Source organism: Ahaetulla prasina, chromosome 7 (assembly GCF_028640845.1).
Source record: "Ahaetulla prasina isolate Xishuangbanna chromosome 7, ASM2864084v1, whole genome shotgun sequence".
In the NCBI taxonomy this organism is placed as follows: Eukaryota; Metazoa; Chordata; class Lepidosauria; order Squamata; family Colubridae; genus Ahaetulla; species Ahaetulla prasina.
In genome coordinates, this window is record NC_080545.1 from 102581709 (window position 1) to 102606898 (window position 25190).

General features: G+C 51.3%; 1 protein-coding gene across 1 annotated transcript in view; it reads left to right on the forward strand.

The window, feature by feature from the left end:
• SHANK3 (SH3 and multiple ankyrin repeat domains 3) overlaps window positions 1–25190 on the forward strand; it is a 309563-nt gene that overhangs the window by 244221 nt on the left and 40152 nt on the right. Inside the window, 3 exon segments of the mRNA XM_058191734.1 lie at window positions 7230–7354; window positions 19503–19638; window positions 22845–22925. Coding sequence (XP_058047717.1) covers window positions 7230–7354; window positions 19503–19638; window positions 22845–22925 — 342 coding nt within the window.

A 25190-nucleotide genomic window follows, 5' to 3' on the forward strand; every position in this document is an offset into this window, starting at 1 on the left:
GCCCCTTCCCTCGTTTGCACTGTTCCCAAGGAACAAAGAGCTATCAGTGAGGAAGGTCAGGTGCAGTGAAACATTAATAGAATTTAGGTGACAGTTCCTGGGGAAATGCCTTCGCTGGGCCATTCCTGCGCGGGACGTCATCCAGCCTCTCCTTTCATGAGCTGAGCATTTGGAATACACTGGAATCTTTTTACAACACTAAAAATCTCCTTTAGTACCGTTTTGGTCTTGCATTTTGAGGTTTGAGGCAGTTCTGCCAAGCTTCTTCACTCGAGCATTGTGGCTGCTCCATCACGGGAGGTTTTTAAGAAGAGACTGGACAGCCATTTGTCTGAAATGTTACAGCGCTTCCTGCTTGAGCAAGAGGTTGGATTAGAAGACCTCAAGGGTCCCTTCCAATTCTGTGTTCTCTTATTTTGAACCAAGAGGATATTTACTACTGATATTTACAAGGGATGTGTCTTCCCGTGATCTTGGCATTGTCTTCTGGGGGAATCACCATGAGATCTACTTGGTCCCAAGCATGGTCAGAACGGATTGTTTCCCTGGTGCTGATAGAAAATTAATATGTGAGACTCAGATGCAGACGGTCCAGTTCCTGATCTACGGGTCATGCTTTTCAACAGAAAAAATGAAATAGTCAGCTGGTGCACTTGTCCGTCTTTCGGGAAAGCTCTTTGGCTTGCTTCTTTCCCACCTGCTTCCCCAGGTAAATGTATCTGCTGAGCAGGGAGCTAAGTTGAACAAGGGAAGGAGGGCAGCAGCACCTGGCTGGTAGGAATGGAAAAGAAACATTAGGTGAAGGCACCGAAGAGGGAAGCCCCAGCAAGAAGGCCCTCTGTGACCTTCTGGTAGCTGCCTAGGGTCTCTGACCTTGGCCACTTGGAGACTTGTGGACCTCCACTGCCAGGATTCCTCAGTCACCCTGTTGGACAGCCCAGGCCTAGAGGATGGCTGTCCAGGATGGGATTGTGGGCGTGGTTTGCAATTGAGGAGCCTCACTTGTGATAGGGCTTCTTAAAGAGCTAATGCCATTCTAGTGCCATTCAAGTGTGGGGGGGCGGGGAGATTCCATTCCAATCTCCGGGGTTAGGCCATCCATCAACAGTTGGTGAATTGCACAATCAAGTTCAGTTGGCATCAGCAGAACCTGTGAGCAAAATGGGCTCTTTCTGATGGGGGACTGGAATGGCAAGATTGGAAAGAGAAAGGAGGAGGAAAAGGTAGTCGGATGGAATGGCTTTGGAAGCAGGATGCCATCTTGCAATTTCTCCCTCATTTATTTATGTATGAAATTTGTATGCCACCCATATTGCTGCAAGGTGGCTCTCATGATTCTGTCACAGCTAACCCTGTCTTCAAATAACCAAAAAGCACCACCAACATAGATGGACCTCCCAGGATGGGGAAAAGAGGAATCACGTTGACCCTATTGCTGCTGAACAGAGTTGGAGGAGCTCATTGCAGCATCAAAAGCGGGGCCGGGGCCTGGCTGTGGAACAGATCACAAACTGCTGGTGTGCAAGATCCAGGGTAAGCTAAAGGAGAAGGAGGAGGAGAAGGGAACCAGTCAGGTTTCTGCAATATGATTTTGAGCTCGTACCCACCATTTTTGAGGAGAACATTAGGAGCAGCTTTGAAGTCTCAATCTCATCAATAGAGAACCAGAGGAATTAACCTTAATGAACTTAAGTCCTCAAGAATGAAGGTGAAAAGAGACTCTCAAAAACAAAGGGACAGAGGAAAGCAATCCGGATGTCAAAACAGTCCGTGGAAATTTCCAAGAAGAGTAGCTAAGAGAAGCCAAAGAAAGACTAAAATCTCAGAAAGGAACAAAGGGTTTCAGACAGAAAGCAGTATTACAACACCTGTAAAGAAATTGAAGGAAATGGGCTTGGGGGAAAAACAAATTGTAGAAGATAACATTTGTAGTTCAGGATTGAACTGTGGGCTCCTTGGTGCTCCCTGAGCCTGGTGGTTTTCTTGCAGATATTTCATGACCCAACTAGGGAACATCACCAGTGCTAGAAAGTTGGTGCTAAAAGGCTTCTAAACACTGATGACGTTACCTAGTTGGGTCACGAAGTGTCTGCAGGGAAACCAGGCTCGGAGAGCATCAAAGACTCCAAAAAATAAGGAAAGTCTTTCAAAAGATCTCTGAACTCAGAAGGAGATTCCAACTTCGAATTGGTATGTTAAACGTTAAACGTTGTCATCTGTTTAAAATCACCTATGTGTGAGTTGGACGGATAGATAAATTTGTTTAATAAATAAAACAAAATAACCAAATTAAACAAGATCAAAGGAAGATAGGAGTATACCGAAACACTCTAGAGATGTCAACATCCAAGCTATCTTAAAAGACATTCTTTTGTAGGAACCTCTAATTCTAGAAGGTGACATTAAATAAAAAATAGGGAATTAAATTAGATCAACCCATTACCCTACTAAGAAATGTCATCAGCGCTAGCTTGGCCCATGAAATGTGTGCACGGAAACAACCAAGAGAGCCTCAAGGAGCCCACAGTCTTAAGTCAGAAATCCATAGGAACGGATGATGAAATATGGCAAGCAATAGAAGAAAAAAATCAGTTACGGTTCTAAACAAACCATGCCAAGAAATCTGGAGAACAGCCCAGAGGTTCATTGGCCCATTGGAAGAGGTCAGCCTACATTTGAACGCCAAGAAAAAGGAGACTTTGCAGATCCTGCAAACTCTTGTACACCATCCTTAATTTCAAATGCTTGCAAAATAACACGCAGGCTCAACCAAAGAGATTGGAGCCCTCCATGAAAAGGGACATAACTAGATTTCAGGCTGGCTTTAGAAAAGACCAAAGAACCGGAGACTTTATTGCTGAGGCACGCTGGATAATTGAGAAAGCCAAAGAATATTTAAAAAGAAATCAGGATGTGCTTCAACGATGATAGAAAAGCCTTTGATTGTGTCAATTATGTCAAGCTGTGAAAATTGCTCAGAAAACGGGAATCCCAGAACATCTCAATGTCCTCATGAAAAACTTCTATCCAAGTCAGGAAAACACAACCTGGTTAGAACAGGTGACACAGGGTGGGCTCCAGGTTGGCAAAGGACTGAATACCTTAAACCAGGAGTGTCCAACCTTGGCAACTTAAAGACTGGTGGACTTCAACTCCCAGAATTCCCCAGGCAGCATGCTGGGTTGAGTTGAAGTCCACCAGTCTTTAAGTTGCCTTGGTTGGACACTCCTGCTACACTCTACTATGTTGAAGAGCTCCAGGACCAGGGCAGGCTCTGAGGGAACCCCTCTCCATGTAGATCCATGAAGGACCTCGCGTTGAGCACCATTGTCCAATCACCTGCCCAGCCATCTTGTAGCAGGACCATCCACCCCATCCACTTTCCAGCTTATCAAGAATGAAGCTAGGTTTGTCTAGCATGACCTGTTTTTAAACAAACCCAGGTGGACTTAACAGCCTGATATCTTTCTAAGGACATCCGAGCTCACTTGAGTATCATTTGAAAGCTCTTTCGAGTGTTCGCATCAAACTGCAGCTTCCCAGAATTCACTTTTCCCCCCTTTTAAAGATTGGATTCATCTGAATTCTTCTCCGGCCGCCTTGTCCTTCCCTCCCAAAAATCCCCATTGGTGGTTGTGAGGATTGTATCTGCCAGTTCCCTTAGCATCCTGGGATGTGATCCATCTGGCCCTGGTGTGTTGAACCCATTCCAAGCTGCTAGGCATTTCCTGACCACTTCCTTGCCTCTCCTCACTCTCCTGCCCCATAGAGTGCACCTTCTGACAGGTTGGACCGTTTTTTGCAAAAAGGCAGATGCAGAATAGGAATTAAGCCATTGGTCGTCTCCTGTGGCTCATCAACATCTTCTCCAGCCAGGAACTGCTTGTTCCCCAACAAACTCTTCTGGGCATTTGTGGAAGGCTTCACTCCTTCCCAGCCTCGGTCTTCCTAACCCCATCCTTACAGCCTTGGCACATTCCTCGATATTCTCCTTTCACCATCATCATCATCATCATCATTATGTGTTCCTCTTTCCTTTTTTTTTTTAAACTTGTCCTTTTGGTTTCTCAGTTTATTGGAGAATTCTTGGTGCAAACTCCACCAGTTTCATAAGCTTTTTTTCTTCCTTTTTGGTTTGTTTATGTTTAGGCCTTTCATGATCCAAAATTTCCCAGTAATTCTCCTGGTTTCCATCCATGGAATCCTTCCCCCTGGTGATCGATCGGAAGGGTTAGAGACCCCAGCTTCATGTACTTACTGATGAATGGATGCACATATGAGCTTCAAAATTGCCAAAATTCTGCTTTTGCTTGCAATAAATCTCATAAGACTCCATGGGAGTCAAGATTTTTCATTGGACAGGGACGACAAGAGGCGTCTTTAATTGACATTTTTACTTAGTTCTTTCCTGATGTGGTAGGTTCTAGTATTTGTTGCCTCGAGGAGGTTACATAAATTATTCTGAATTTTACTATGGAAAAGCATAAATTTTGGGGGGCAAGAGAGACACTGTTCTAAGTGTCGTGCCCCCTGCCTCCCCCGCCCCACATTAACAGGCAAACAATTTGTGATATGCCCCAAAGGGGTTTTTTCAAAAGGCAACCGGACTCTCTTGGGTTTTTTCTTTGAAAATGTCTCCAAGAACTACTTCTGTTCTGAAAAAGACTGAAGAACTGAAGAAGTTTCTTGGATGAGAAGTGAAACATTTTCAAGGAAAAAACCCCACAAAAGCCCAATTGCCTTTTGGAAAAGAAAAGAAAATGTTGTTTAAACATGTCTAGTGAAAAGAAGAATCTGGGGTGACAAGATAGCAGTCTTCCAATATTTGAGGGGGCTGCCCCAAAGAAGAGGGGGCCAACTTATTCACCAAAGCACCCGAAGGCAAGACCAAAAAAATGGATAGAAACTAACCAAGGAGAAAAACAATGTGGAACTAAGGAGAAAATTCCTAACAGAACAATTACCGTGATCAGTGGAACAAATTGCCTTCAGTGCCTAAAACCCGATAGGCTCTTAAGACTGGACAGCCATTTATCAGAAATAGTCTAGGTCTCCCGCAAGGGTAAGGGGTGGGACTAAATGACCTCCAAGATACCTTCTAACACTCTTACTCTAAAAGCACCTTCGGGACAAGATGACCTGGATGATTGAGAACCTCCAGAGTCATTCATTCATGGGATGGGAAGCTCTGGCAGAAGAGCAAGAGGCCATGGATGGATTTATTTATTTTATTTATTTAATCAAATTTTTATCCTATCTCCCGAAGGACTCAGGGCGGTTTACAGCCAGATAAAATACAGAAATCATACACAATAAAAACTAATTAAAAAACTTATTTAAATAGGCCAGAATTTAAAATTACAGTTAAAATGATAAAACCCCATTACCTAAAAATTAATAATTAACCCCAGTTAAAATTAAGTAAAACTTTTAATCCAGTCCCGCTTGGATAAATAAATGCGTTTTAAGCTCATGGCGAAAAGTCCGAAGATCAGGCACTTGGCGTAAACCAGGAGGAAGTTCGTTCCAAAGCGTAGGAGCCCCCACAGAGAAGGCCCTACCCCTGGGGGCCGCCAGCCGACATTGTTTGGCAGACGACACCCTGAGAAGACCCTCTCTGTGTGAGCGTACGGGTCGGTGGGAGGCATGAGGTAACAGCAGGCGGTCCCATAAGTACCCGGGCCCTAAGCCATGGAGCGCTTTAAAGGTGGTAACCAGAATCTTAAAGCGCACCCGAAAGACCACAGGAAGCCAGTGCAAACTGCGCAGGATCGGTGTTACATGGGAGCAATGAGTGGCTCCTGTTACTACTCGCGCAGCTGCATTCTGGACTAGCTGCAGCCTCCGGGTGCACTTCAAGGGCAGCCCCATGTAGAGAGCATTGCAATAGTCCAAACAAGATGGATGGATGGATGGAGGCTGCTTCAGGTGCCAGGCAGCTGCCTTCAGAGGAGACATGGGCAGTCCGGAGTAGATTCCCCCCCCACACACACACACACACTTCTTCCCTGTCCAAAGGGGTCTTCTTGCCTCGAAGGGCAGGCAGTGCCTAATACCATAGGCAGGGTCACGGATTGGGGCCTCCTGCTTGGCTGCCCTGCCCCGTTAACAGGATCAATGGGGCAGAAGCAGAACTGGGCAGACTCGACCGTGGGGCCCCTGGGCTCCGTGCTGCTCCCTGCCTCCAAGCCCCTGGAAGCCATGAAGGGAGCTGCATCCCCCCCCCAACACATTCCTCTCCTTAATCTATAAGCCTCAAGCGCCCACCCAGAGCCTCCAGCTGCCCCATTCAGAGACATGGAGTGGCCACTGTGACGTCAGCGGAGGTTGTTCACCAGCTCAGAAATATGGGGGGGCGGGGTGTTGCCTACTAGGGAATCAAAGAACTATGGTAGCCCTCAACTTCAAACCATTTGTTTAGTGACCATTCAAAGTTACAACACACTGGAAAAAGTGACATTTTTCACCCTTACGACCATTGCAGCATCTTCATGGTCACCTGATCAAAATTTGGATGCTTGTGAACAGGTTCATATCTATGATGGTCGCAATGTCCCCTTTTGCAAGCTTCTTGCAAGCGAAGCTGGATTCACTTAACAACTGTTAGTAACTTAATAGGGTTGGGCTAGAAGACCTCCAAAGTCCCTTCCAACTCTATTCTGATTGATTGATAGAAACTGCAGTGATTCACTTTACAACTGTGGCTAGAAAGGTTGTAAAATGGGACAAAACTCGCTTAACAACTCTTGCTTAGCAACGTTGGGCTCCATTGCAGTCATAAGTCAAGGACTTGGTGTATAGCAAAGCCTTCCTGTCTGGCTGATAGGAGTGACTTCTGAGCGGCCTCTTTACTCTTGTTCACCTGTAAGACAGAATCTTGCCGGAGCAAAGCGAGTATAGACTTCCTCTGTGAACTGCTAGGGAGGGTCCGACATGCTCCCTTCCTGCTTACCAGGCATCCCAAACTCCGCTTTCCCCATGAGCCCTGGGAAAGAGCCCCTCCATCCTAGGACTCCGGACTAGCTTCCACCATACCTCGGCTGTTGCAGGCTGAAGGCCATGGGGGCCCAGCAATGCGGCCAATGGGCTGGAATGTCTTCATGGCCAGCCAGAAGCCGCCTGCTCCACCTCAGCCACGCAAAGAGGCTCCCCTTCCTTCTGATCCGGACTTACTTACTTTCTTTCCTTCCTTCCTTCCTTCCTTCCTTCCTTCCTCCTCTTCCTTACAGCGGAAACGCCCATTGAGGAGTTCACCCCAACGCCAGCTTTCCCAGCACTGCAGTACCTGGAATCGGTGGACGTGGAGGGTGTGGCGTGGCGAGCAGGTCTGCGCACAGGAGACTTCCTGATCGAGGTGAGGCCATGGCAGGGGCGGGATGGGGGGCGGGCAGGCTGAGCAGCATTGGGAAGGGAGGGGCCGGTTGAGGAGCAGAAACCCTCCCGAGAGGGTCTCCCCACAGCTGGGCAGGGGCCATCCGGGGTCTCAGGTGAAGGAGAAAAAGAGGATGGAAACGTCTAACGGGGGAAATAGAATCTCTTCTCTTCAGGGCCACAAGCTCTTGGTGGGCTCCTTCTGTGATGGCGTCTTTTAAAATTCAGCCTTTGATACCTTGTCACCTGACCGTTCCTACTGGCAGGGTGGGAGGGTTCTCCACTGGTCCTCCTCTGTCCTTTTAGTGGCCGGGCATCCCCTGCGGTTGCCGCTGGTGGCCTCCAACCCTTTGGCTTCCGCTGGGATGTGTTGGGGTGGCCTTGTGTGAAAGAATGGGCCCTTTGTGCCCGCCAGGCTCAACCACCTTCTCTTGACCCCGTGTCTCCCCCTGTGCCCAGCAGGGCCACAGGTGAAGGGCCAGGGCAGTCCACCTCACAAGAATTGGTACTGTTGATACCGGATATAATACAGGCAGCCCTGGACTGAAAACAGTTCATTTAGTGACCATTCAAAGTTACAACGGCACCGAAAAAAGGGACTTGGGACCGTTTTTCACACTTACGGCCATTGCAGCATCTCCATGGTCACGTGAACAAAATTCAGATGCTTGGCAGCCGACTCGTATTTATGACCGTTGCAGCGTCTAGGGGTCACGTGAACAGGGAAGCCACATTTACTTAACAAACATGTTACCAACTTAACAATTGTAGTGATTCACTTAAGAATTGTGGCAAGGAAGGTCATAAAATGGGCAAAACCCACTTAACAAATTTCACACTTAGGAACAGAAATTTTGGGTTCAAAGTTGTGGTCGTAAGTCGACGACTACCTGTAACAAAATCTTGAAATACATTTGTTTCCCTTCCGTCCTTCTTACACCAAAGAAAATCAATATTGAGTTTCTTTCTCACCCTTTCCTGCTTTCCTGGGCGAAGTTTATGTGTCCCCAATGGCCGTCATGCGTTTTTTTCAAGGCCGTCTCCCTACTTTTCTACGGGGGAGTCAAACTGACCAGGAGAATGAGCAGGAAAGCAGATTTGGGCTCAATGGGAGGAAGAGGAAAGGGCGGCCTTGAGAGGCTCTGGTCACCTCTGCCCCAGAGGTCAGTATATAATGACCCTTCTATCCATCTCTAAGTACTGCTGGGTGTAAAGGGAAAGGTAACAGCTGGCCACATGACCAAGGAAACCTCTCGGACAGCGCTGGCTCAGTGACCTAGAAATGGAGCTGAGCAGGGGGCCCTAGAGGCAGCAATAAGAGGCGGAGTAAATTCCACAGGGTTTCCTTTCCTTTTACCTGGATGGAAAGAGGAGAAAGCGGTGGGGGCCCTGGTGGACAGTTTGCTTCAGAACTGTGCACCTTATCCAGGCCGATGGCAAATATTTGGAGCTCTCTGGACACCCCAGTCTCTGGGCCTACGTCAGTCAGCTGGGATAGTTCCCATGGGTCACCTGGAGCCCTCTATACCAATATATGTGCCCTTCTCCCGATCTTTCAGGGCTACGGGCCAAGTGCACTGCTTCTTAAGGCCAACTGGACATTGGTGGAGACTGAGCTGTGTGTGTCACTGGAGTGGCTGCATTTTGTCCTGCTGGTGCGTTGTCAGGCACAAGTAACCGGATCCACATGTTCAAGGTTCAGACTAACTATTTTATGATATTCTGCCTACTATAAAGGAATCTGCCCAGACCGCTTGCCTTCCCCTGGGAACAGAGAGATAAGGGTCCATGGAGCTTGTGTCTACGTGTGTTCTGGATCACTTGGCAGTTATGCAAGGATTCCAGGCTAACTCCCTGCCTGAGACCTCCTCCCTGCCTGTTTTGGAAGAAGTGTCTTCGCTGGAAGTCACACCAAGTATGGAACAGTCCCAAACCAATTCTTGGACCTGTGGCTGTTGCCTTCTCCACAAAGCAGGCTATGAATCATCACACGCTCCGGTTCTGCCAAAAGCAGGATAAGACGGCTGGTGCTTGAGGAGGCGAGGCAGTGAAAGCAGCTACCGTTTCTTCAGGCTGGAGGGCATCACAGCATTGATCTCTCTCAAGACCTGCCTTGGCAGTAGTGCATGTGAGAAGGAACCCCGGCTGAACGTCAGCAGGAGGGTGATGGGGCAGCTAAGAAACCCAATGCAATTAGCAGAAGCATCACAGTCAGAGGCCAATAGTTCCGTTGCATTTTGAGTTGGTCCAGTCGCTCTTCATCGCTTCTGGGCACCAGACTTCAAGAGAGACATAGCAAGAGTTTCTGGGGTCAGGAGCTTGAACACCAAGCCTGCAAGGAAGCCTTAAAGGAGCTGGAGGCGAAACCTGCCCAAGAGAAAGGGGAGGGGCCTGCAAACATCTAAGGAATGTCTTGGGCAAAAGGATGCAGATTTCTGGTGGAAATTGAGAGAAGAACTAGTCAATCAGTGTCAGAGTACAAGGACTGTAAATCAGAGCCTTCTGGACTTTCCAGAGGTTTCTACAACATGACCTTGAACCCACCACTTTCGAGGAGAAGATCAGGAATCGTATTGAAGCCCTGAAGCTCATGGAATGACCTTAAGGAGTCCTTAAGGATGAATGTGCAAAGGTACCACCGAGAAAAAGGAAAACAAGCAGAAGGCAAACTGGATATCAGAACAAACTATGGAAATTGTGAAGAGGAGAAGAGAAGAGAAGCCAAAGCCAAGAAAGAAAAATGCTCAGAAGGGAATTGAAGAAAGAGACAAGAAGCAGCATCACAACAATTCTGTAGAGGCACGGAGGATAAAAACTGACATGGGAAAACAAGGATTCTTTCAGAAAATCCCTGGACTTAGAAGGGGATTCCATCTAGAATTGGTGTGAGAAAGGATGAGACCTGATCTCCTCCCTTTGCCAACCTGGAGCCCGTCTCCTCCTTCACCGGGTCCTAACCAGGCTGGGGCCTCCTGGCCTGCATTTACGTTTCCCCTGTTATGCTAGGAAGCCTGGAAGGCAAAAGGAGGGCCGGCAATCAGGGCACCCTTGGAAGAGGCAAGGGACCAAGTTAGGGCCAGAACATCATGGAGAAAACCTGTGTTGTGACTTAAGAGTCAAGAATTAATGGCACATAATCAATTAATCAAAAGTTTTTGATAGAAGACCTGTTATGTTCGGGCAATGACGAGGCAGGAGACGATACAAGTGACAACAGCTCTGTAGTTTATTGTGATCCCAGCAAAAGCCAACAGGCAAAAAACCCCTCTTTAAATAGTATTTTGGCTGAGGCATCAGCCAATCAGCAACGTGCATTTTCCCGCCCAAATTTCCCTCCTAAAATTCAAATACATTACACTCCTCCCCTCCCAGAACACATTGTACCATATTTACATAGTTTTTTGCATATAACATTTGCATGTTATTTTTCCACGTAGTCACGCAGGTAGACAGGGCGTCTCCTAACTCTTTCTGACCTGCGCAATTCATTCCCTGGGAGTGAGTCGAGCTGGTCGGAGGGACTGTTTGTTCCTCCCAGCTCCTCCTCTGAGCCATCCGGCCCTGGATTATTGGCAGAGTCGTCCCTGCTGTCCTCTGGAGGAACCGGTTGGCGTCAAACTCAGCTAAGTCCTCCGATCGCCTCAGGGTTGAGTTAGCTGTTGGTTCAAATATTGGGTAGTCAGGGTCTGGCTGTTTGGTTTCTGGATTGTTTTGTATTCTTTTTCGTAATTGATCATGTGGCGTCTCCACACTCGGCCATCCCCCATATCCACTATGCATGACTTTGGGCCCGTCACTCCTGCAATTGTTCCCTTTAGCCACGCTGGGCCATCACTATAGTTATGTGCCCATACTGGGTCACCTGTTGTCATTGTTCTGGTTTTTTCCTTTGTGCTTTGGTTCCCATCAGGGGAGTATGTTGGGTTTAACCGATCTAGGGGGCACCGGAGTCTTCTACCCATTAATAACTCCGATGGGCTGCGGCCGGTGGTCACACAGGGAGTTCTATGTTGGACTGCCAGGAAGGTATCAATTTTGGATTGCCAATCTCCTGGGCTAATTCTAGATAGCGCTTCCTTGGCACTGTGTACGAAATGTTCTGCAAGTCCGTTCGTCGCCGGGTGGAAAGGCGCCGAGAGGACATGTCGGATGCCCTCTTCTGCCAAGTACCCCTCAAACTGGGTGGCCGTAAATTGTGGGCCATTATCGGATACTAGAGTGTCGGGCAACCCGTGTGTCACAAATAGATGTCTCAATACTGTGATTACAGCTTCCGCTGTTGTGGTTTTCATAAGTAAAATTTCTAACCACTTCGAGTAGGCATCTACCACAATTAAGAAGGTCTGCCCATGGAACGGCCCGGCAAAATCTATATGGATCCTGGACCAAGGACCCTGGGGTTTCTCCCAATCCCTTATGGGGGCTGTTGGGGGTAGTGGCCTTGATTCTTGACATGCTTGGCATTTCCCTACCCGGTCGCTAATGTCTTTATCCATTTGTGGCCACCACACGTAACTTCTCGCTAGGCTTTTCATCCTTACAATCCCCGGGTGGCCCACATGCAATAGTTCCAACACATGCCCTCGTAATTTCTCCGGAATAACCACTCTATCCCCCCATAACAGACAACCCCCTTGTACCGACAGTTCCGAACGCTTTTTTGTAAATTCTTTGAAACGATCCCCCGGTGCAGTGGGCCATCCCCTCTGCACCCAACCGATCACAGTTCTTATGACAATGTCTTTGTAAGATGCCCTAGTCACTTCCGTAGATGTGACTGGGCCAGAGTCCAAAGAGTCAATTAACAAGACGGGCGTCCCTGGGGTCGGGTCTTCAATAGTCTCTGGCAATGGGCATCTACTTAAAGCGTCCGCATGTCCCAAATCCTTGCCCGGTCGGTGAGACAGTTTGTACGAATATGCTGCCAGGAAAATAGTCCAACGGGTCAGCCTGGGTGATAATGCAACCGGTGTTGGACGGTCCCCCGCCAATAGTCCCAATAAAGGTCTGTGGTCTGTGACTATTTCAAATTGCCGCCCAAACAGGTACTCGTGGAATTTTTTAACCCCAGAAACTATAGCCAGGGCTTCCCGGTCTAGTTGGCTATAGTTCCTTTCCGCTGCGGACATCGTGCGGGAAAAATATGCGATAGGGGCTTCTGAACCGTTCGGTAACCTGTGGCTGAGGACAGCCCCTACCCCATAGGGTGATGCATCACAAACTAGTACTAGTGGCAATGTCCCATTGTACTGAATAAGAAGGCTATCGCTGGACAAGAGATTCTTAACTCCTTCAAATGCCTTAGCCTCAACCCTGCCCCAAGTCCAAACAGCTTTTTTCGCTAGCAGTTTATGTAGCGGTTCGGCTACCGTTGCCTTATTTTTTAAAAATACCGCATAGAAATTTACAAGCCCCAAAAATGCTTGTAATTCTGTTTTGTTTTTTGGGGTTGGGGCCTTTCTAATGGCTCGCACTTTGCTCTCCGTTGGGTGGATGCCTTCCTTATCTATCCGGTAACCCAAGAATTCTACAGATTCAACTCCTATCTGGCATTTGTTGAGTTTAACCTTAAGCCCCGCAGACCTGAAAATGCCCAAAACCTTCCGCAGTTTGACCCCTAATTCTTCCAAGTTTTCCGCCGATATTAGTACATCGTCGAAATATGGAACTACTCCTGGTAGACCTTGTAGGAGTCGCTCCATTAGGTTTTGGAATAACCCGGGGGCTACACTAACTCCGAACTGAAGTCGAGTGCATTTAAACACGCCCCGATGTGTGACAGTCGTCTGCGCTTCAGCCGTTCCGTTGTCTACCGGTAATTGTTGGTAGGCTTGAGCCAGATTGAGTTTGGCGAAGACCTGTCCCTGCCCTAACGAGTGCAACAAATGTTGCACTACGGGAACGGGGTAAGCACTCTTTTGCAATGCTTTGTTAAGCGTTGCTTTATAATCAGCACAAATCCGGACTGATCCGTCCGGTTTGACTGGGGTCACTATTGGTGTCTCCCATTTTGCATGGTCGACGGGGACTAGTATTCCCTGGTTTACTAATTTGTCAATCTTGGGTTTGAGGGTGAACGGGACCCTCCTAGCCTTTAATCTAATGGGAGCCACCTGGGGGTCCAAATTGAATGAGATGGGGGTCCCCACGTACTTGCCCAGGCAGTCTTGGAAAACGTCCTCGAATTCTCTCAACAATTCGTCCTTCAGGTTGACTCCACTTCTGTGAACCCCGGTTACTTCCATGCCCAAGGCTCTGAACCAGTCCAGACCTAGCAAACTGGGCAGGTTTCCATCTACGATGGTGATCGGCAGGGTTTTCTTGAATTGTCCATATTTCACTCTGACGGACGTGACTCCTCGCACAGGGATTCGGTTCCCCTGATAGTCTTGCACTCTCAGCTTTTGGGGTTGCAGCTGGCGTTTCGCGACGTCTGGCAGGTCCTTTGCGATTGTGTCCCAAGACATAATCGTGATTGATGAGCCGGTATCCACCTCCATTTTACACTGCACTCCTTCGATGTATGTCTTGGTGAATATTTTCTTTTCTAGCCGTGTCGATGCGTGGCCCACTCTCACAGTGGTCTGATTCAACTTCGCGCCTTTTTTGAATTGGCCAATCCCTGGCCGCTTTGCTGAACCGGCGCCCTGTTGATTGGCCGGTTTGAATCTTTGGCGGGAAGGTTGGGAGGCTCGACAGGCCTGAGCTATGTGTCCTTTCTTTTCACACCGCCGACAAATCGCGTCTTTGAACCTGCAATTCTGTCGTTGGTGTTGGCCTCCGCAACTCACGCACTCGTCCCGGTCGCCTCTCTCCGGCCTCCCGGTGTGGAAAACCTCTTCCTCTTCCTCACCGTCCGATTCGGCCTGGATTTCTTCGCTGTGGACTGGCGTTGCTTTCGCCGCGGCATTCGGCGTGTTCGGCTTTTGTAAGGTTTCCGCCGCTTTGGTGGACATCTCGTGTGCCCTGGCCTCATCCAGGGCTATCGCCAGGGTTAGGTTGCTTTTCGACAGCAGCCGCCTCTGTAGTCGGATGTCCCTGACCCCACAAATGAGCTGTTCTAATAGAGAGTCATCCAAGTCCCTATACTCACAGTGGTTTGCGGCTTTCCTTAATGCGGCCATGTAGACGCTTATCAATTCGCCCTCTCGCTGAACTCTTTGCCTCAACTCGAACCGTTGTACAAACTTTGGCACCAGCGCGTAGTGTGCTCGTAGCGTCGTCTGTAGCGTTTGCCATGGCACCGACTGTACCGGCGTTGGTTCCGACAGCGATTCGGCGGTATCGAAGACTTCTGGCCCACAGTGGCTCAGGAAGTAAGCGCGCTTCCGATTATCCGATACTCCCTGCAATTCGTTAGCTTCGAGGAAACACTCGAAACGAGCCATGTACGACCCCCATTTCTCCTTGGCTGGGTCGAATGGCGCTGGCGGCGTATAGCTAGACATCGCTATGTATCCGCTCTTACTACTGGCTGGGTTTTAAACTAAGTCGCTCCTTCAGCTCTTTTCCTAGTCTCGCTGCCTTCAAAATCCCACCCTCGTCACCAATGTTATGTTCGGGCAATGACGAGGCAGGAGACGATACAAGTGACAACAGCTCTGTAGTTTATTGTGATCCCAGCAAAAGCCAACAGGCAAAAACCCCTCTTTAAATAGTATTTTGGCTGAGGCATCAGCCAATCAGCAACGTGCATTTTCCCGCCCAAATTTCCCTCCTAAAATTCAAATACATTACAGGACCAATCTGAGGGATTCCATTTCCTATCTACAGCTGGTTGGACAACCAGCTAAATAGGAGCCAGCCGTGTGTGGCGGCAGCCAAAAAAGCCAAAACAATCCTAAACTGCATTAACAGAGGGATAAAATCAAGATTAAGGGAGGTACTAATACCACTCTATAAAGCCTTAGCAAGACCACATCTAGAATACTGCATCCAGTTTTGGTCACCACACTATAAAAAAGATGTTGAGACTCTAGAAAGTGTGCAGAGAAGAGCAACAAAGACAATTGGGGGACTGGGGGATAAAACATACGAATAGTTGCAGGGATTGGGTGTGTCTAGTTTAATGAAGAGAAGGACTAGGGGTGACATGATAGCAGTCTTCCAATACTTGAGGGGCTGCCACAAGGAAGGTGGGGTCAAACTATCTCCAAAACACCTGAGGGCAGAAGAAGCAACGGGGTGGGGGTGGGGGGAACTAACCAAGGAGAGAAGCAACCTGGAACTAAGCAGAAGTTGCCTGGCAGTGAGAACAATCAACCAAGGGAATGGCTTGCCTCCAGAAGTTGTGGGGGCTCCAGCCCTGCAGGTTTTTTAAGAGACTGGACTGGACAGCCACTTGTCCAGAATAGTGTAGGGACTCCTGCTTGAGTAGGGGGTTGGACTAGAGGACCTCCAAGGTCCCTTCCAACTCTGTTAATCTGTATCTGTCTTCATCACCTGGTCAGCCATGACTGGCTGAGGAATTTGGGAGTTAAAGTCTTCAAGTTGCCAAGATTGGACTCCCCTGTTGTAAACCTATTGCCCTACAAAGCTCTCGGCAGGAGAAGATGTGATGGCTTGGAAGCATGTTGATGGTAATTCCAGACAGCTGGAGGACAAACTTGCTTGGATATTGTCCGGATAATATTCACTACCAGTTCAGAGTGAGATCTGGACACAGGACAATACAATAGCCCTTAGACTTATTTCCAGCCCTCTCTAGGGCTCTAAGTTTACAGTCAGCCTTTTGCCCCCAAAAATCTGGGTCCTCGTTTTACCGATCAAAGAAGTATGGAAGGCTGGGACAACCAAGACGGAACTGAGCCAGCTTTTCCCAGATGTGTGAATCCTCGGCCGGGGCCGGAGGCTGGAGAAGGGTGGCATTCGGACAGGGCAAGTTATTCTTCTGGGTGAGGGAGGCTATACAGCCCCAGCTCCCCCTAGAGGGATGCATCCCACCAGCAGCCTTTTGCAAGGCAGCCCCCTAGTACTTGAAGGGTAGAGAGCCAATGAAGAGAGTCCAGTTCCCATCATCCCCAGCAGACGTTGGATTGGTCTAGGTTAGCTGGATTAAACCTCTTTCAGATCAGACCTTTGGATAAAAAAAAAGGCCTCTTTTTTTTTTTTGGAAGCTGTTGTTGGAAATATTTTTTTTTCTTTCCGATGCGCAAAACCAGTTATTTTTGCCACAGTGCCGAGGAGAAATGACATTCAGCGCATTGAACGAACCATTTCTATTTTGAACCAATGCTTCATTTCCTTGAGAAAAATGAAAGCGAGGCGTGTCATTAGGAGAAGCTGCTGCCGAGGCAGGCAGCCGTTGCAAGGGCCGGGTGTGGAGAAGGCCACCCGCCCCACCCGCTGGATTGGGGTTGGGGGAGGGAAGGGGTCAACCTGCCCCCATCTGAAAGGCTGCCAAGGGCTTCTGGAAAAGTGGCACCCAGAGCTGAGTTTTACGTGCCAAGTAGTGCCCAGGAGTCTCATGGCGTTGAGATAAGCACCAAGATGCTAAAGGGAGGGGTCCTTGGCGCTCTCTGAGCTTGGTGGTTTTCTCACAGACGTTTCTTGCTCAGCACTGATGATGTTCCCAAGTTGGTTCATGAAACATCTGCAGGAAAACCGCCAAGGTCAGAAAGCACCAGGGGTCCCTCGTGTGAGCTACAAATATTATCCTTGGTCAGATGCCAAAGTGCCAGGAGATCGACCGCCCAGACACCGGCAGCAAATACATTTCATGAATTCTCCTCCTCATCTTCCAGCTGAAGGGATGCCAGCCTGCCCTCCCCCCCCTGCCATGCACGCCCTTCTTCGGCTTAGCCTCTTCCTAGCATCTCTCAAACTGGAGTGTCCCTTTCCTTTGGCGTTCCCTGCCCGTTCCCTGGTTCGGCTGAAGGGCAAAAACGCCTGGCATTGTCTCTTGGCTGAGATGAAACCAGGAGTCCCCTTTGCCCACTGCCTGTCCTCCCACCTCCCACAGGGAGCTTCTTGCCCGAAGGGCTCCACAGTCGAGGAGGGGAGGAGGACTGTAGAAGGCCCAGAGGAGATCTGGCTGGCAAAAACAACCTGGAATTAAGGAGAAACCTCCCAACAGTGAGGACAATTAACCAGCGGAAGGACTTGCCACCAGAAGTTGTGGGGGCTCCATCAGCGCAGGCTTTTAAGAGGAGACTGGACAGTCACTTGTCTGAAATGATGTAGGGCTTCCTGCCTAAGCAGGGGGATGGACTAGAAGACCTCCGAGGTCCCTTCCAACTCTGTCCTGTTCTGTTCCAGTCAAATGGCTGTCCAGCCCAGGCCCTCTCTCCCCACTTCTCATCACCCTCTTGTCTGCTCTTCGGAGCCACCAGCCGACTTTGGATGAGCAGAGGTGGGCTCTCCTCCTCCTCCTCCACCTGAGACAAACCTTGATTCTAGGACTGGATCCGGTTCCGAAATGGCATTTTGGGTCAGGTTGCCAGGCTGATCCTTGTCCCCTTTTGCATGCATCTTGTTTGTTCAATAAATCATGGATAACTTCCTCCTCCTCCCCCTAATTTCCCCTCTGCATCAAGAGATTGACTAATATTATTTGAAAACACCGTTTCCTTTGTGAAGAAAGAGCCTGTGAGTCAGAGCCGGATCACCCACCTCTCTCGTGTGGAGCCCTTTGCCCACCTGGCACTGAAGTCCCTGCTCCGAAGCCCTTTCTCCCACGGCAGTGACAAATGCAGAGGAAGCTTTCAAAAGGAGCCCCCTGAAGGTCCCCTTTCCACCAGGAAGCATCACGTTTGTTCTGGCTTGAGGTTTCATGGGCCACCGTTTGCTTCCTGAGGCCCACGGGGGAGCTGAGCTGAGAGAAATGTAGGGCTGTACACAGGTCCCTGTGGCTGGGACTAGAAGCTGGTAGGAAGAATCAGAGGACCGATACGGGAGAAGGTTTGTAGCTCTCAGGGTTCAACCGTGGGGCCCTTGGTGCGCTCTGAGCTTGGTAGTTTTCTTGCAGGTGTTTCATAACCCAACTAGGTAATGTCATCAATGCTAGAAGAGAGGGGGGGTTTGCAGAGAGGAGGAGGAGGAGGAGGACTGTGAGGTCTTGGTATTCTCTGATCTTGACAGTTTTCTTGCAGACGTTTTATGACCCAAGTATGTAACATCATCAGTGCCAGAACAGAGTGGGCTTTGCTTTGTGTTTATACCCCAGTCAAGAAACTGCCACCTCAGACCAACAGTACACAACAGCGTAATCAGGGAACCACCAAGAACCCTCCCACCAACACTGACAGGGCAAAACACTCATATAGAAATGGAGAATAAAACCTCTCCCTTCTAGCTGTGATGATGTTACCTAGTTGGGTCATGAAACGTCTCAAGTTTTCTCCAGGAAATACCCAATTACAAGAGTTTGGTTTTATAACTGTATATTGTGGTCTTAGAGCCTGCCCTCTTGTTTCTGTGGGTTTTGGTCCTCTCAGCAGCCAGGAGGACCCGTGGGGTCATCTTGCCCCTTGGGGGTACAGGTGACATGTGGGGCCATCCAAAAAAAGCTAGAAACTCTTCCCGTCCCAACCAAGCCTTCCGTCCACAGTGTCACTAAAAGGAAACTCAGAGAGTGAATTGACGACGTCTCTTTCTTCTTTTTCTTTCCCTTTTGTCTTTTCTTCCTCTGTTCTGCCCACCAGAAAAACTTAACGAACTGAATATAAATATGTCATTATTTCAGCTCAGAGAAAACGTAACTTGTTATCCGTTGCTTGAATGGATAAATAGAATTCTTTATTACAGTGCAATATTGAATCACTTCCTGCGATTTCTTGGAATGCTTGTTTGAAGGTTATTTGGGTCATTTTGGTAATAAATCAAGTGGATCTTTATGGTTTCAATGGCTGGAAACAAAACCAGAAGAGTCTGAGCCGGTTCCTGGCTGTAAGCGCAGCCGCATTGGGTTGGCTCCCCTCCTGACAAGGCAGAGCCAAGGAGGGGGGGGGGGCTGGGGTGCCCTGGGGGCTCAGCACCCTGAGCAGCCCCTCCTGGATGCAGCAGTGGGGATCAGAGGCCTTGCGGTTCTGCTGCCAATGCTTAGGGACACCTGTGGCCAGATGTTGCCTGCAAAGTTGGTGGGGGGGGCAGCTCCTCCTCCTCCTCTTATCCCTTCTCTCCTTGCCACACAGGTGAACGGTGTGAACGTGGTGAAGGTGGGGCACAAGCAGGTGGTCTCGCTCATCCGCCAGGGGGGAAACCACCTGGTGATGAAAGTGGTCTCGGTCAGTCGCAAGCCAGAGTCGGAAGACGTGCTTCGGAAGAAAGGTGAGTGCAAAGCAGATCCCGCCCACCACTTTGGTTTGAGTCTCCCTCTTGCTGCCCTTGTGGACTTGGATGAGGGGGCTCCATTCCCCCCAGCTGCGGCTGCGGCTGACCCGGGCACCGTTGCCCTCCCCGTCCCCAGGCATCCATTCTCTTGTCTTCTCCAGCCTGGTGGTCAGTTGTCCAGGCCTCCATGCAGGAAGCAGAAGCCCAGTGAAATATTGCCCACCAGAGCTGGACCCTAGCCCCATGGCCTAGGCCCAGGTAGACTCGGAGGGCACGTTTGCTCAGGGGAGACGCCCAAGGGGGAGGAGCTGTGGCAATAGCAGCAGGACTTAAGACGGATATACTGGCCCACAGGGCTTTCCAGCACCCTCTGTGCAGTTTGCAGTGTCTGCATTATTTGCATATTGTCCCCCACAATCTGGGTCCTCCTTGGAAGGATGGACGGCCGAGTCAATCTCAAGCCCACCAGGATCAAACTCCAGGCTATGGGCAGAGTTTGCCTGTAATTCTGCATTTCAACCACTGCGCCACCCGGTCAAGAGAGCGGGAACTTACCACTCTGGCTGAGAGCTGACAGATGCTCCCTTGACCCATGTTATCTCAGGCAGAAGAGCGACAGCAAAGCTGTTCTGGCCCTGATGCTGTTCCCTAGTTGGGTCATGAAACGTCTGCAAGGAAACTCCCAAGCTCAGAGAGCACCAAGGAGCCCTCGGCTGTTTCTTCAGAGGCATCTAAAGGAGCAACTTGTGTCCTTTGGCCTTTTTCCTTATGGAGAAGATGCTTTCTGGAGCCCCCCATACCTCTCCGACTGGCAGCCCCAGAGACCCTGGGTCAATGAGAGGGCAACTGCTGAAGAGGAAAATCCGTTGCCTGGGAGAGCCTGGAGTCTCTGTGGCACCGGGGGGGCGAGGATGTCACTCTTTGCCCAGTGGGAAGTGAAGGACCCCAAAAGAGAAGGGGTACCCCAAGTTGTTCCTTTGCCCCCTAATGAAGAGTAGAAGTCCTCTCCTTCCAGTAGTCGGATGCCGCCTTCTTGGTGTCGTCGTTCTGGGACTTCCTCCACCTTCTCTGCCGTCCCTTGTCGTCGTCCTCAGGAACATTGCAGAGTGCAGGATGAGGCCCCTCTGGGGCTCAGCCTCATCAGGAAGGCTCCTTTTGTCCATCCCGATAGGTGACGGAGAGGAAGGCTTCAGGGGCACCAGGGAGGCTGCAAGGGGACCCTGCCTGGAGCAGTGGGTACCAGGAGGGCCAGCAGCCATGCAGAAGAGGCTCTGCTCCCCATCTCGCCCCTCCTTCCTCAGCTGGATTGCAGAGGTCAGGGTGAAGGCCAAGCGAGGCTTCCTGGCTTTTTGCTTTGTTCTCTTCTGGAAATGCCCCCTGCTTAATTCTGCAATCCCTTCAATACCCATCATTCCTGCTGCAAGTCTAGGCTCTTTCTTGGGGGGAGGGGTACGTTCTCCTTCACTTGCCCCGTAGCTGGTCACTCCTGGCCCAGCCCCTCAAGGCCTCCCCTGAGCAGGGAGGAGAGCGCCCCGCTCTCTTGCAGGACTGGCCTAAGGCCCAAATGCTGGGGCGGGGCTCGTGATTTGGTCCCAATTAGCGTCATCAATGAGTGGCTGGAAGGAAGGCCCTTCCCCCCCCCAACCAGAAATCCTTCCTGTCGTGTCCCCCCAGACTTGGGCTGGGAGAAGGGAAAGTGGGCTGGAGGGCCCAAGGGATCTCTGCCCCACACTCAGGTGAGGGGTGTGTGTGAAATGGCCTGGATTGCTGTAAATGCCCGAAAGGGAAGGAAAGTGACGAACTCCAAGGGAGGGCACCCCAATTCTGATAGCATTTTAACCCAGCTCCCCCCTCCCCAATTGCCAGAAAGTCAAAGAGGCAGAAAAAGGCACAGGCAGAATCCCCTTCCTCAGTTGCTCAGTGCAAAACAGAAGCTGCAAAATAGAAAGTCGAGAACAGCTCAAAAATAGCCCTTATTCAACGTTAAACAAAAGAAGGAAGTCACGAACAACTTTCAGGCATTACAAACAAGAGCAAAGTGGACAGTGCTGCCATGAGCTTTAAAAGCCTAGCAAAGGACGCCTACTAGGTTTTATTTCCGCGCTGATGCCAGGCGGTCAGGTGGGCATATTCAGTCTGTAGCCTTCATGCAACCCTGTAAGGTGGGCTCAAGGCTGGAAAGGGGGATGTACCAAGAGTCCGGAGTGGGGTGCCTAATGGCAGTCTCCGTGCCAAGCAGGCACTTGGAGGGCAAGGATGCCTCCCACACCAGGAGTTTGGCTCTGCACCCTCCCGATGAACCAGTCAGCTTCTCTTCCACCAGAAAGGATTATTTGGGGAGGGGGCTCAGAAGGAGGGGCACCACATGTGCCAGGAAGCTGCAGAAGGCAGAAAGGGGCTCCCTCCCTTGCAACGGAGGCGGGAGGGGGAGGAAGGGCTCATGCCTGCCAGGGGCTGACCTAGGACTGACGGAGGCCCCGAGGAGAAGGGAGGGGAGGGGTCCCCGGAGCAGAGGGAGGGGAAGCAGCAGCAGCAGCCGCAGTTGGATAGGGCTCGGCAGGGTCCCGCAGCCTCCTGGCCGCGGCACCTGGAGAGCCCCGCGGGGTCGCGGCTGAGCCCCCCGAAGGGCAGAGAGGTTCCCGCCCAGCCCGGGGGTCCGCAGCGCCCTTCTCCGGCGGGGGCTTTCCCGGCCTCGCCCCGCCCGCGCGGGGTCTCTGCCGCAGGCGGCGCCGGAGAAGCGGCCGGGCTGGTTGCCATGGCAACGGGGCGCGTGGCGGAGCCTGCATCGCTCGGGCGCCCGCGGGCGAAGTGAGAAGCCGCCGCCCGGCAGATGGAGGGCGGGGAGGAGGGGGAGGCGCGCCCGGCGGAGGAACGCGCGGCCCGGCCTGGGCAGGAGGGCCGGCCGGCGGGACCCCCCGCCCGCTGAGCCAGGGCCCGCCGCCCGGCCGGCAGGGGCGGAGGCAGCCCGGCCAGCCCAGCCCCGCTCCGGCCCTGCGCTGCCCTGCCCGGGCGCGGGACAATGAAGAAGTTCGCCTCCACGCGCAGCCTGAACAAGATCCTGCAGCAGTGCGACTCCTCCTCGTCCCGCGAGTACGAGGAGATCCAGGCGGTGGAGAAGAAGTGGCACCTGCACCTGGCCGCGCCGCGCAAGCTGCTGCTGCCGCTGGACAGGCGCTGCAAGACGGCCTCTCTCTTCCTTGCAGCCCCGCCGCCGCCCAAGCGGGCGCCCAGCACCACCCTCACCCTGCGCTCCAAGTCTATGACCGCCGAGCTAGAAGAGCTGGGTAAGTGCCCCCCCCTCCCCGCGCCCCAGCCACGCCCTCCCAGCGCCCCCCACCTCGCCCTTTCCTGCTTTTGCAAGGAGCCCGCCCCCCCCGCCTTCCTTCCCTGCCTGTGCCGGGCCCGGTCCCTCACTGAGCGTCTGTATCCACCCCGGAGGCTTCCATCCCTGCACAGCTGCTGCTCCCGCCTGGCAAAGGCTTTACCGCCCCGAATAGCGCCAAGCCGCCACCCGCCCACCCGCCGTGCTTGCATGCAGCCTCTGCCTTTCTTTCACCTCCTGCAAGATGTTCCTGGCAATTCCTCTGCCTTGGACTTTGACTCCCAGAATTCCACAGTCAGGTGTTCCTGGCTGGGGAATTCTGGGAATTGAAGTCCACGCATCTTCAAGTTAGATAACACTGGCCTAGAGGGTCTCCTTTCCAGACCCTGCCCAGGTTTCCCCACAGGATCAGCGGTCCTTCTTGGTCTGTCCAAAGTCCCCATGGACACATCCCCCCACCCCGTTTCTGAGGGATGTTCCCCAAGAGAAGAGCAAGACTGCTGGTGGAAAGGGCACCCCAAAGAACATCCCCCTTCCTGAATGAAATCTACGTGTCCCAGGATAACGTTGCAGGATCCAATCTGAGTCGGTCACGGGACCAGAGATTTGATCTTCCAAGCTTTCAGACTCCAGCACGATCCAAAAGCCTGGAAGATGAAATCTCTGATCCGGGTGACTGACTCAGATCGGATCCTGCAACTCCTGCCAGAGTCATCCAAGGACGCTTGAGGGAATCTTCAGGGGAAGGGATGTTCCTCCAGCCAGACTTTCCCCGTCGGGGGTGGGGGGGGAGAGGGGGAGGCTACTCTGATCTCAGGCCCCACAAAGTCTTGCGTTCTCGGAGGGGCATCAGGCGAGGGAAGGAAGGCTTCCCAAAAGGGTCTGTGGGAGGTTCTCCTCAATGTTGGTTGGGCAGCAAAGGTGTCAAGGTTCCAGAATTTGGAATTTCACTCATCGCGTGCCAGTTTCCTTATGCTAGTAAAGACAATGGCTTCTGAGTTTTTCTTATGCAGAGGAGGTTTTTCTGGAACCTTGACATTATTCCAAAACTGAACTTCCGGATTCTTTTCCCAGTTATACAAACCCTAAGAAAAGGAGGCTTTGCAGAGCAACGATGGGTTGCCTTGAGCTCCTGCCCAGGGGTGGGTTTCCCTTACCTTTGCTACCACTTTGGTCACACTCAGGAGCTTCTGCACGTGTGCAGATCGTATTGGATGACATCCGGGAGGGTGGGTGGAGCCTCCCACTGCCACTGCTACCAGTTCACCCAAACCGGGACGTGCTCCTGCCCTCCCAGAGGTCTTCCCCTGAAAAGCCAGGTTGGGGAATCCTAGCTCTTCCTCAGCTCTGCACGGTCACCCAGTTGGGCCATCTCCTTGTGGTCATCAACACCATCCCTATTTGGGAGAACCTCAGATTACTCCATTCCCCCATGGTCCTTTCAGCAACACACCTTTCGTTGACCAGCCCAGCTGCTGGAATAGCCACTGGGACCTTGAAAGTCCTTTTCTCCCTAAAAAGCATCCAGGTCAGGCTGAGGGATGAGGGCCACTTGCCTCCTTCCTTCCCAGAATTTTAGCACAGCCGGGGACAGGCTGTTCTCTGGAAAGCAGGTGGGTTTCTCCAACAGGTATGAGGCTCACTGGTCACTAGGACCCCTGGATTGACCCCTAACACCTCAGGATGTATCTGAGGGCAGCTGGTATTCTTTTTAGTTTCTGCCATTTCCACTGACAGCAAAGTGCATTGTGCAAGTGAAGAGAGTGGGGGGGCTGGACCCCTGAGAGGCAGTGGGGGGAGGAGGAGGGGGCTGGAAAGAGAAGCCCCGGGGTGGCATCCTGGTGTGCCATTCTCCAATACATCCATTGAGACTCTCCCAGTGTCTTTACCTGAGGTTCTTAGGTGGACCCCAGTTCCCAATTGGCTTGGCTGCCCCCTCCTCAGAGTTGTGGTGCAGTGGAGGAAGCGGAGTTGAACCCCAGATTCTTTGGGGGCCACAGAGGGGGAAGAAGGAGGAAAACGGGCAGGGGAGGGCCAAGGAAAACTTGGATGCCCCGGTGCCAAGCCTGCCTGCTGCGGGGGAGCACGCATGCCGGGCGAGGGTCTGGGAGGGGCACGATGGCTGCCTTGTGGGGAACCTGTCCAGGGCTGCATCCCAGAATGCTGCTCCCCCACCCCGCCTTTGAGGAGACCCTCACCCCAGGCCCTGTCTCCTCTTGGCAGAGGG